Raw genomic sequence first — 12500 nt, 5'->3', positions numbered from 1 at the left:
GAGACAGACAGACAGAGCGAGAGAACGAGAGACAGACAGACAGAGCGAGAGAACGAGAGACAGACAGACAGAGCGAGAGAACGAGAGACAGACAGACAGAGCGAGAGAACGAGAGACAGACAGACAGAGCGAGAGAACGAGAGACAGACAAACAGAGCGAGAGAACGAGAGACAGACAGACAGAGCGAGAGAACGAGAGACAGACAGACAGAGCGAGAGAACGAGAGACAAACAGACAGACAGACAGCGAGAGAACGAGAGACAGACAGACAGACAGACAGCGAGAGAACGAGAGACAGACAGACAGACAGACAGCGAGAGAACGAGAGACAGACAGACAGACAGAGCGAGAGAACGAGAGACAGACAGACAGACAGAGCGAGAGAACGAGAGACAGACAGACAGACAGAGCGAGAGAACGAGAGACAGACAGACAGAGCGAGAGAACGAGAGACAGACAGACAGAACGAGAGAACGAGAGACAGATGAGAAAATGAGCGAAAGACAAGATGGAGGGAGAGAAGATTGAAATAGATGTTTCAGTAATATATCTAATGGTTTTCTATCCATAAATAAAGGATGGTCCAAAAGAGGAAGGTTGAAGGGAGAGGAGAAGATCGGGAGTGAGGGGAGAGGAGAAGATCGGGAGCGAGGGGAGAGGAGAAGATCGGGAGCGAGGGGAGAGGAGAAGATCGGGAGCGAGGGGAGAGGAGAAGATCGGGAGCGAGGGGAGAGGAGAAGATCGGGAGCGAGGGGAGAGGAGAAGATCGGGAGCGAGGGGAGAGGAGAAGATCGGGAGCGAGGGGAGAGGAGAAGATCGGGAGCGAGGGGAGAGGAGAAGATCGGGAGCGAGGGGAGAGGAGAAGATCGGGAGCGAGGGGAGAGGAGAAGATCGGGAGCGAGGGGAGAGGAGAAGATCGGGAGCGAGGGGAGAGGAGAAGATCGGGAGCGAGGGGAGAGGAGAAGATCGGGAGCGAGGGGAGAGGAGAAGATCGGGAGCGAGGGGAGAGGAGAAGATCGGGAGCGAGGGGAGAGGAGAAGATCGGGAGCGAGGGGAGAGGAGAAGATCGGGAGCGAGGGGAGAGGAGAAGATCGGGAGCGAGGGGAGAGGAGAAGATCGGGAGCGAGGGGAGAGGAGAAGATCGGGAGCGAGGGGAGAGGAGAAGATCGGGAGCGAGGGGAGAGGAGAAGATCGGGAGCGAGGGGAGAGGAGAAGATCGGGAGCGAGGGGAGAGGAGAAGATCGGGAGTGAGGGGAGAGGAGAAGATCGGGAGTGAGGGGAGAGGAGAAGATCGGGAGTGAGGGGAGAGGAGAAGAGAGGGAGTGAGGGGAGAGGAGAGGAGAGGGAGCAAGGGGAGGGGAGAGGAGAGGGAGCAAGGGGAGGGGAGAGGAGAGGGAGTAAGGGGAGGGGAGAGGAGAGGGAGTAAGGGGAGGGGAGAGGAGAGGGAGTAAGGGGAGGGGAGAGGAGAGGGAGTAAGGGGAGGGGAGAGGAGAGGGAGGAAGGGGAGGGGAGAGGAGAGGGAGCAAGGGGAGGGGAGAGGAGAGGGAGGAAGGGGAGGGGAGAGGAGAGGGAGTAAGGGGAGGGAGAGGGGAGAGGGAGTAAGGGGAGGGGAGAGGAGAGGGAGTAAGGGGAGGGGAGAGGAGAGGGAGTAAGGGGAGGGGAGAGGAGAGGGAGTAAGGGGAGAGGAGAGGGAGTAAGGGGAGAGGAGAGGGAGTAAGGGGAGAGGAGAGGGAGTAAGGGGAGAGGAGAGGGAGTAAGGGGAGAGGAGAAGGAGTAAGGGGAGAGGAGAGGGAGTAAGGGGAGAGGAGAAGGAGTAAGGGGAGAGGAGAGGGAGTAAGGGGAGAGGAGAGGGAGTAAGGGGAGAGGAGAGGGAGTGAGGGGAGAGGAGAGGGAGTGAGGGGAGAGGAGAGGGAGTGAGAGGAGAGGAGAGGGAGTAAAGGGAGAGGAGAAGGAGTAAAGGGAGAGGAGAAGGAGTAAGGGGAGAGGAGAGGGAGTAAGGGGAGAGGAGAGGTAGTGTGGGGAGGGGAGAGGAGAGGGAGTGAGGGGAGAGGAGAGGATGAGGGGAGAGGAGAGGGAGTGAGAGGAGAGGAGAGGGAGTAAGGGGAGAGGAGAAGGAGTAAGGGGAGAGGAGAGGGAGTATGGGGAGAGGAGAGGTAGTGAGGGGAGGGGAGAGGAGAGGGAGTGAGGGGAGAGGAGAGGGAGTAAGGGGAGAGGAGAGGGAGTAAGGGGAGAGGAGAAGGAGTAAGGGGAGAGGAGAGGGAGTAAGGGGAGTCAGGTTGCGTGGGAAGGAGAAAAAGAGCAAAGGGGAACAGCATCACTTTACTTGCATTTCATCATCAGAACATTACAAAAGTTTGTTTATAAAGGCAAAAGCTTCTAAAATATGAACTATATTCCCAAACGATGAAACCACTTAACATCCCAATTTCCAACTCGCCCTGTCACGAATAAGGCGGCGGGTTTTGTAGGGGGGAGAATTCTAGGCTTAACAACTAGTCCTGCCCAAGGCGAGTGTCCTTGACCAATCCTATTCTGCCCCTTCCTACCAGCTTGGCACTCCATGGCGGCGGTTTGTTCCTTTGCTCAACAGACGCCAAGCTTAGTGCCACGCGGCTCATTGCTGGAATTAACATGTTCGCAGAGCCTATCCCAACGCCTTATTCAGGTAAGTAGGCCTATAGAGTACCCAACACCCACACCATCAGAATCACAAATGAACCATAAATGAACCGCCGTCGTTGCTAATTCGATGTATTAAACTTTCCGAAGACGGGCAGAACGGCTACACCCCCCGAGCGAGCCAATCCTGGCAGAGTTCGCTAACCACGGCACCAATCACGGCGTCGCTGACCTGTTGCCAAGGCGCCGCCGAGCCCTACCGGGCCTACCCCTTCCAACCATGCCAGGGAAAGGGTATTGGAGCCGCCGGTTATATAACGCGAGTGTCTATTTGGGATATTGTTTCTTATTATGTTGGTTATTCCTTATTTATATAGAGGTTTGGGTTAATGTTCATTTCGTTGGTTTGCTACGGTTGGTTTGCGTGACATGTCATTATGTTGCTGTTCTTGTTAACCCTCGTGGCGGCAACGGCAGCGTCACAGCGAGCTATTTTTAAACCTTCTTAAAACCTTGACACTGTGCGTTTTTAAACTCGACGATGCCAATTCACAAAATTAAGTTGGTTGCTATTACGATAAGCCTAATCTCTCACGATCCGCTGTCCTTTTAAAGCTTTTGTCAGCAGAATGGTTATCAGTAGCAATGCCTCTATGCCAACTTAAAAGTACATTACCAAACTTATCGTAATTATGATTAAAATACGTTTCGGGGTATTGCGACAAAACAAAACACTTTAATAACATGACAGAATTAAACAACAGCCGGCCTCCCCTCCCACACACCCCCCCCCCACGTCAACCAGAGCAGGACACCGACAAACCGACGCAATATTGAATCCACATTTATTCATTGCAAAAGGTCTCTTACCTCTCCATTGGCAAACCATTTGCCATTGAAGACTCCCTTGTTGCTCTCCTCGAGTCCCAAGTCCTTCAAGAAGGCGTACTTGGGCTCGTTGATCAGATATCCCGAGGAGGACATGGCTCTGGCGATGGTGAGAGGGGTCCGCGTGAGGGGGAGAAGGCGAGTGAGGAGAGTCATGGCTCGGCTGTGTCGTCTGCGCGTCTGCCAGGGACTTCTCGCGAGACTCCCCTGACAGACGCACTTGCTAGGGGACTTCTCGAAGAATTTCAGGGAGTTTTTAAGGGAATTTCCCCGCGCGGCTCGTGCCATTTCCCTGTCTGAAGAGAGAGGGGGCTTTGGATATTGGGATTGAGCGATTGTAAACCAATTGTTTACGGTTGATTATCGTAGTTTACGATACTTACAGCCGTTCAATACTGAAATTTTGAGTATCTTGGTTCATAGGCACAGGGATATCTTTTTTAAGCTAGAAATTCTTCATCTTTCGTTTTTCCCCCATTCCGTGATTTTACATTTCTGCAGGGGAATAATATCATTATTAAGATTAAAGCTTTTTGCCAATATCAACATATATTTATCATGTCTGCTATTTTATTAGAGGCAGAATTTAATATATTGATGAGATGACACAATTGTTACAATTATATGCGTATGTCGATAAAATAAACGCAAGAGTTCATTGTCAACGAAAAATTACATCAATTTTAATAAACATCCCATCATTTAACCAACACTAATAGCAATGAACAAAATATATCTATCCACACCTATTGTGAAGCAATGCCAAACAAAATATCAAATACGAGACAAAAAACAAGAAATAAGTCAGAGAAACAAAATAGACTCGAATGCGCAGCCAACACGAGGGAGGTGTATGGGAAAGACCGAGAAGGGGATCGTGTTATTTTTTTCGTGGTAAGTAGCTTGTTATAATGCGTTATTTAGCCTATAAAGCTTCTCAAATGGGAGAGTAGTGATATTAGAAGAAGGTAGAGGCAGTGTTAAGGCATTGCATAGGTATATTGTAAGGTATTTGAACCACTAAATATGCGGATATGGTCCACGTTTTTCCCATCTAAAATTACACATGTTTTGCTCAAACACCTTGATATTCCAATGTTTCTTTCGTCATTTCGTCTTTAAGGGAACTATTAGTGGATCCTAATACCACAACCACTATTTAATTACTCGATCTGAGCTCCGTGGTTACGATAGAGCATTATAAAGGGATAGTCTTCACCCTAATAGAGAGAGGCTTATTACAAGAGGGTTGTTCTATGGTTGGAAATTGGTTCTTGTTGACTTGTGTTTGCTTCCTGGTAATTATCTAAAATAGGACTATCAAGTGACCCCTTCGGCCTGCGGGTAAATTTGGATCAAGACGCAACCAACCCTCTAGGCACGACACAATTCTGGTAGGTTTCGTTGTGCTTTGTACAGTTTTGCTACTCATTTCCATTGGAAACTTTTCGCGGAAGAAAAGGGTTTTATGGTGTTACGTCATGATTTAAGGTACGTCATGCCGAAAGGTTTGTTTTTTCGCTACAGGTGGTTGCGACTTTATCCAATAATACCGGTCTGCGTGCTTCTTTTGCTAGCAAAGACTAACAAGCCTATACCATGACTATTCTGTCAAGATGGAGCTTGTCGCATTTTTGTTGTGAAACTGATCAAGCCGTAAATGAAGTGGTTGAATTCGAGCCTGGCTGTTTTTTTAATAACAGGTGTTAGATTATGGCTTGTACCGTCACATACAAACGAAAGTCTTAGGTGCACATGACGAGTTTATTTTAATTATTCTACCCACATGTCCACTTCTAATAATGTACAAATAAGTAGAATGCACATCTGTAGCCCCCTCCACAACCACTGTAATGTTCACCTCATTTACATGTTTGTTGTGCAATCTTACTGAATTTCTGGTCCTTAAATAAATTGTGCCATATGTACATATCAAATCTATTGCTTTACCTGCACAATTCTGTATTTTGTTTACCAAATCTGTTAGAATTTATTTTAGAGGACGATACCACAGGAAGCCATTGTATTTGTTTATGTATGATGTCATGGTTGAGCTTGACCACATCTCTAGGCTTGGTTGACGGGTTTGATAAAAGTCAAATGCACCTATGTTAAAGATTGAACGGTTCAAAAATATAAAAGTTGCACTAGACTTTAACCCAACTTAAACTTTGGCAAAACAAAAATGTGGCTTTGGATTGATTCGTTACTTGTTGATAAACTGCCTGGATATTGTGCAGGCTCTACCTTGCCAGAACTTACTTAGTGGAGGTTTGTTGACATCTACCATCTTTGTTTGTTGACATCTACCATGGAAATCACCCTTGTCTCTTTTTTTGTATCTGTGCCATCATTCCATTTCTTATATAAATAATCTATGTGACTGTGTGTATTGCTTTACTCTGCATGGTGTAATGCCATGGCCTATGCTTTTTGTTTTCTAATGGGTTGCCAAACATCAACCTCTTGCATACATTTTTATAAGATGAGAGCTTGAACCGATTCTGTTTTTCGTACAAGAATACAGTTGTTGGAGGTTTGTTAGCCACTGCTAGAGCATGGAATGTTAAGGTCACAGCATTGCTTCACTCGTTGATCAACAAACTGAAGTTACTCTGGACTTACCGTTACTTTGCACAGATTATATTTAATACCAAAGTGCTTTGTGTGGGATAGTTACATTTATTTTTTCCCCAGTCTGTATACAGTCCTGGTCTGGATTTTTACTTTAAATAGCAACAGCTTTGCTTGGTTTTGTTTATAAAGAAGAATCAGATATGAGTTTTGTAACATTTTAGTGTGTGTGTTTTGTGTAACTTTTATGTGTTTGCAGTGAATGCATTAATGGTATTTAAGAATTCTCTATTGAAAAACTATATACAATCATGTAGAATAAGTAGGGCCTTTTGCAACATATGCTTTGATCCCATGAGTCCAGCTCTTCAGCAAAGGAGAGTAGTCATATATCTGATATTTATTACCAAAGCAGCTGTGCTGACTTTCAAAACAAACACTAAGATTGTTTTATCAAAAGTTACTGATAAAATTACAGTTTTAGATAAACATATATCACAAGATCAGCATTGGATGAATTGACAGTTCAGTTAATTCTGTGATGTCTCTTTTATATATGATTGTCACAAATAGAAAGTCAGAAAGTCCAGTAGCTTATGAAATATGAAGACTGCAATTATAGTGTGTACCAGTAGACACTCCAACCAATGTGTTGCCAAATTTGGGACTGCAATGGTTGAAGTTGTTTAGCCTTTGCCAGAGTATCAAAAGCAAAGAGGACACAGTATTAGCTCAGCCACATTTATCTTTTGTTATAGTATATTCTTAGTTATGAAAAGTATCTGTGACACAATGTAGCATGATTTCACAGAATTCAAATATGTGAATGCTACAGGCACTTGGAAATAATTGTCACATTCTTTTGCAAGGGGAATTGCTTGAGCATATGTACTGCTTGTAATGTGTAATCAGATATTTCCTAAGATTAGAAACACTTCAGGATCTCTGTCTGAGAAAGTTGCTGAGTCTATGAAATTGTACCTCAGGAGGTAGATAAAACATGTTTTTACTGAAACCTGTGGATGCAAAAGATAGATAAGTCATCCTGTAATAATGTGCAATTAAGGCACTTAGTTTGCTGATGTAAAGGTGGTGAACAATAATTCCCAAGACAATTTGATCATTACATTTTCCTTAAGTGTACCTTAAGTAATGTTTCCATAGGTGGTTTAGTTCACTGAGCATAGGAGATGCTAAATTAATTCCACCAAATAAAACTGATGAGAGCATATGAATATATTATATAGGAAATTTACCTCCTACCTCTGTCAGGTTCTTACTGTATCATTATGTTCTTGAAGATCAGAGATGATGAAAGCCTAATAGTAATTTTATTCTATTATGAAATTTGAAGTGATCTTACAGGTAATGTACTAGGACATATTCACTAGAGAATTCTTAACCCATTAGTCGCGGTATTAAAAAATGTTTGTGCAGTAGGATGGCTGTTTTACATGTCTGGCATGGTGCCATCAGCGTCTATGACCAACTCTGCCTTTGCAGCAAATCATGCCATCCACTGCTAATGGGTTAAGAAAGAGGATTACACCAACAGTTACTGATTTTATTACTTGCTAGATATCTTAACCCATTCCCGACGGGGGATTTCTAGCCTAGAATGTCCAAATGCCGGGGCGTTCGAATTATTAGGCCTAAATCAATTGAATAGCTGGCACAATACTGTGCCGCCCGGCAACTGGGCTTTTGAATGCGCGGTACACATGCTGTACCACCCGTCCTGTGTGGGTTAACTTTTCCAAGATGGACCACATCTAAGATGTTAGTAAAAAAACTAAAGGAATAACTAGCTTGAACAAAAAGAAATCATTGTGAAATTGATCCAACCACGCTCAAACTGCCCGTCATTGAAGGATTACTGAACAAGACAAAGCTAGAGGTAGGCCTGTCTGACTTCCCTGAGGCCTTGAAATTATCATGCTTCAGCCCTGACCAATGGAGTCTTTATTCATCTAATCAGATGATATATAATTATATATTTACTTTTCCCATAAAAATAGAGAATGATATAATAATAATAATATAGTATGACAGTAGAAGATTGAGACATTATCCTATTGACTCTGGATGATATGCTTCATTCACTATGGATTTGCTTTATTAGCTTGTTTTAGTCGCCAAGGAATTGATGAGTTGATGAATACTTTTATTTATACTAGCTTTACTACAGTTGTCTTTCTTAGCAACAATAACAATTTTAATATTAATGATAAGGATTTTGAGGAAAAAAAACAAAATTCAAGGAAAGGGGTAAACAGCTAGACTCAAGAGTTGATTTATAATAGGTTAGCTTTTGACTTGTCACTATGCTGCTGTGTTCATGTGCTTGCAACTTCTGATGCCTCTGTATATATTTATTTGGTTTGGTCATTAATTCTTTAGGTGGTGCCTACATGAAGAATTTTGCCAGAACATATGCTTAGGTAGTAATAAGATAGGTCTAGAAGTTTGTTCTAGAAGCTTGAAAAAAGAAAAGAATTATGCTTTTTTTCTTTTCTTTCTTCTTCCTTTCTTTCTTTTTCTTTTTCTTTTCACTACAAATAGGGTGATGGTGTATACATAGTTACCAAGATTAATGACTTTCATATAACAATGATACAAAGTAGGCAGATTCCATATCTTGAGTAAATATTAAATTCTACATCCTTAATTTAATACTGCACATAGCTGGTATGATCTCGGGTATAAAACCAGGCAAAATGTCAGATAGGTCATAAATTTTGGTAAATATTTATGTAGATAAGGTTTGTACCTTTGAAAATGAAGACTGAACATAAAAAAAAATCTAGATTCTGGATATTTTTTTTCAATCTGTCCAGTTGTTAAGCAAGCACAGATCTTTATAATTTGTTATTTATTGATACTTTTTATCAAGTTGTATACTTTTTGTTCATTAAGTTTTAATTTGATTTCAGACGTGGGCTGCAAAAGTAAATCACCATGTCACACTACAACTTCAAAAAGATCACGACGGTCCCTCCGTCAAAGGTAAGTATTGCTCCCCCCCCCCCTTTTAAATCATATTTTATGATATAATATTTTCTTTCATTAACTGATCATATGGATGAATAAATAAAAATAAAATTATACATTAATAATGTCTAGACACAGTAGGATGACTTGTCATTACTAATCTGAATCTTTTTCAGGACTTCATCAATATCATGTTGTCCAAGACACAACGCAAGACTCCAACTGTCGTCCACAAGCGTTTCAAGATCAGCAGAATTCGTCGTTTCTACATGAGGAAAGTTAAATATACCCAGCAGACCATTCACGACAAATTGACTGCCATCCTGACCGAATTCCCGAAGCTTGAGGTGAGTACAATGTAACAGTAGCATTCATTAGAGATGGCATTTACTCAATGACAAAAGGCAAAGGCGTTTTATTGCAATGTCAAATGATAATGCTAGGAGGAAGGATTAGTGTTCTGCCTGGAAAACTGTTGCAAGTAGTAGTATTAGTTACTTGTTTATCAGTTTATATGGTGAAATAATTCTGTTAGTAAACAGATTTTACACTGAACATCTGGAAATTAATTTCTCTCTCTCTTTCCCATTTTCAGGATCTTCATCCATTCTATGCAGATTTGCTGAACACTTTGTACAACAAAGATCATTACAAGTTGTCTCTTGGACAGTTGAATGTTGCCAGACATCTTGTTGACAAAGTAGCAAGTGACTACACCAAGTTGCTCAAGTACGGTGACTCACTGTACAGATGCAAACAGTTGAAGAGGGCTGCATTGGGTCGTATGGTGACCATCATGAAGAAGCAAGGACCACCCCTGAAGTATCTTGAGGATGTCCGTCAACATCTGTCCAGGCTGCCATCAATTGATCCCAACACTCGCACGCTTCTGCTCTGTGGATGTCCCAATGCTGGTGAGTAAAAAGTGTTGTTTTACTCAAGTTGTCCTTTGCTCTTGAAAGTTTACTCGAAATCATGTGTGTGAATATTGGCAATAATCATTGAGGAAAAGCTACTCCATAGACTTTTTTTCCTTTCCCACTCTTGTCTCAACAACTTTGTTAAACATTTCCTCTAATTTTCAGGTAAATCATCATTTATCAACTTGATTACACGGGCTGATGTTGAAGTTCAGCCTTATGCTTTCACCACAAAGTCACTGTATGTTGGCCATACTGATTATGAATATCTGAGATGGCAGGTTAGTATTATTTTTTTCAAGTTTAATCAGTCTTGAAGAATGTGTCAGGGATGTCATGCTAATATCTTAAGTTTTGTTTTCAATTACAAGGGATTACAGAACCTACATTGGGTGTCTTGATATCACAGGGAAACCTTTGTCCTATATATTTGAACAAGGAATACAATTTTCCAGAAGAATGTTCAATAATTTGTAATAAGAATTGATACAAATTTTACTTTTTTCAGGTGATTGATACTCCTGGCGTGCTAGATCGTCCTTTCGATGAAATGAACACAATTGAGTTGCAGGCCATCACTGCCCTCGCACATATACGTGCTGCTGTCATTTTCTTTTTGGATGTATCGGAAATGTGTGATATGGAAATTGGACAACAGCTCAAAATTTTTGAAAGCATCAAGCCTCTCTTTGTGAATAAGGTAAAAAAAAAAAAAAATTTCTTTTGTTCTTTTTCTTAATTATCTGTGATACTGTATTGTATATGGTACTTGATTGTGAAAGTTTAAAATTACCTGCAATCTGTAATGGACATTCAGTATAACAGTTACATTCATATTCTGTTACGTTTCAGCCTTTGATCGTGGCCTGCAACAAGACAGATGTCATCACCCTGCAAGAGCTCAAGGAGAAGTCCCCGGGGAAATTCAATCTGATTGCCGCACTGGAGGAAGAAAAAATTCCAATCCTGGAGATGTCCACCCTCACTCAGGACGGAGTCATGGAAGTCAAGAAAGAGGTAAACGACTGAACTCCATGGCAAGAGCATTGTTTCAGAGAATGAGTTTGTTCTTTTGTTGAGAGTTTATGTCAAAGTAACTTCATTACATTTTCCATTACTGTCTTATTCCAGTGGGATTGTCAGTATCATGTAATATATTGTATTTCTTATGTATTGTTTTACCTATTTACTTTTAGCACATTGTCTGTTGCTTCCATTAATATTTGCAAGGAAAGTGTGTGTAACATTTCTGCTTCTTAATTTTCGTTAATTATTATTTTTCTATTCCTTTTCTTAGGCTTGTGACAGACTGTTAGCTCAACGTGTTGACTTGAAGATGCGCACAAAGAAAGCTGACTCCATACTAAATCGTGTTCATGTTGCAATGCCGGCTTTGAGAGACAGAAAACGAAGAGCTCCTTGTATCCCAGGTATGTAGATGATACTTAAAATGTATGTATTCTCAGGTTTCCTCTCTCTTTTTTTTAACAAATATTTTAACTTGACCCTTCTGTGACTGCCTTATTTTGCGGGGTTGTTTCACTTTCTCCCTACATCTTTTTGTTCAAGATACAAGCTAGTTATTCCTTCAGTTGTTTAACTAACATATCATATCAACTGTTGATCAGCATCACTTTACTAATACATCCTATAGAGACTCCTATATCATACCATAAGTCTAGAAAAAATAGAAAACCCAATATCTTAGCATGCCCAGCCTAGGCCGAACATCTGGGAAGAGTTAACAACCTCCATCCTCCTCTTTCCATGATATATAGCACCTTATCCACCATAGTTATTGTGCAAATGCATTACCCTTACTGATGCTCTTTTCTAGTCGTTGCTTATCCAATGTTTTTAACTTTATTAGACTATCCTTATATTGTGGTCTCTTTTTTGTCATTTACTATAATCACCTTAAAATTAATATTTGTTTCTTCATATTAATCTATAATATATTTTCTTAACTATTGGGTTGTGTTGGTTATTTTGCCCTATTTTTAGTTTTAATCATTATTAATAAATAATACCGCTTGGACAGTACAAGTGAAGAAGATAAAGTTGATGAGAGAAGAAGGTACACTTGCTTCCAAGAAACTGGAGAGGCACTTGGAGGAGGAGCTGATGGACGACTACAGCTTGGACCTCAACAAGAATAAGGACCTGGAGAATGATGAGTGGAAATATGACAAAATTCCACACATTTGGAATGGACACAACATCGCAGACTTCATCGACCCTGACATTGTGAAGGTAGGAAGAAGTGGGATCACAGATATCAGTGCTATTACTTACACTGTAATAGAATTTTATTTGAAAGCATTATCCTGTGGAGACTGCTATTTGATCTATATTCATCTGAATCTGGAATTATATATATATATATTTATATAATTTATTGTTTTTCCCATTCCAGAAATTGGCAAAGCTGGAAGCAGAAGAGGAGGAACGAGAAAAGGAAGGCTTCTATGAATTGAACTATGATGAATCCGATGATGAGATGAAGG

At 41.5% G+C, this 12500-nt stretch overlaps 2 protein-coding genes across 2 annotated transcripts in view; one reads left to right on the top strand and one right to left on the bottom strand.

Moving 5' to 3' along the window:
- Aldh7A1 (aldehyde dehydrogenase 7 family member A1) overlaps positions 1-3811 on the bottom strand; it is a 12893-nt gene extending 9082 nt beyond the window's left edge. Inside the window, exon 1 of the mRNA XM_043008078.2 lies at positions 3491-3811. Coding sequence (XP_042864012.2) covers positions 3491-3796 — 306 coding nt within the window. The 5' untranslated portion in view covers positions 3797-3811. The remainder of the gene's footprint in view (positions 1-3490) is intronic.
- A 463-nt stretch (positions 3812-4274) lies between these two features.
- Positions 4275-12500, top strand: part of Non1 (nucleolar GTP-binding protein 1) — a 9138-nt gene continuing 912 nt past the window's right edge. Inside the window, exons 1-10 of the mRNA XM_043008077.2 lie at positions 4275-4402; positions 9016-9088; positions 9250-9420; positions 9669-9987; positions 10159-10274; positions 10502-10693; positions 10846-11010; positions 11291-11423; positions 12035-12246; positions 12410-12500. The exon at positions 12410-12500 is cut by the window's right edge and continues 311 nt beyond it. Of these exons, the coding sequence (XP_042864011.2) occupies positions 9041-9088; positions 9250-9420; positions 9669-9987; positions 10159-10274; positions 10502-10693; positions 10846-11010; positions 11291-11423; positions 12035-12246; positions 12410-12500 (1447 nt within the window). The 5' untranslated portion in view covers positions 4275-4402; positions 9016-9040. The remainder of the gene's footprint in view (positions 4403-9015; positions 9089-9249; positions 9421-9668; positions 9988-10158; positions 10275-10501; positions 10694-10845; positions 11011-11290; positions 11424-12034; positions 12247-12409) is intronic.

This window comes from Penaeus japonicus, unplaced genomic scaffold, assembly GCF_977035675.1.
Source record: "Penaeus japonicus unplaced genomic scaffold, GWHDUDI00000001_assembly GWHDUDI00000010, whole genome shotgun sequence".
NCBI lineage: Eukaryota > Metazoa > Arthropoda > Malacostraca > Decapoda > Penaeidae > Penaeus > Penaeus japonicus.
Note: the sequence above shows the minus strand (reverse complement) of the source record. Positions and strands in the feature narration are given on the sequence as shown.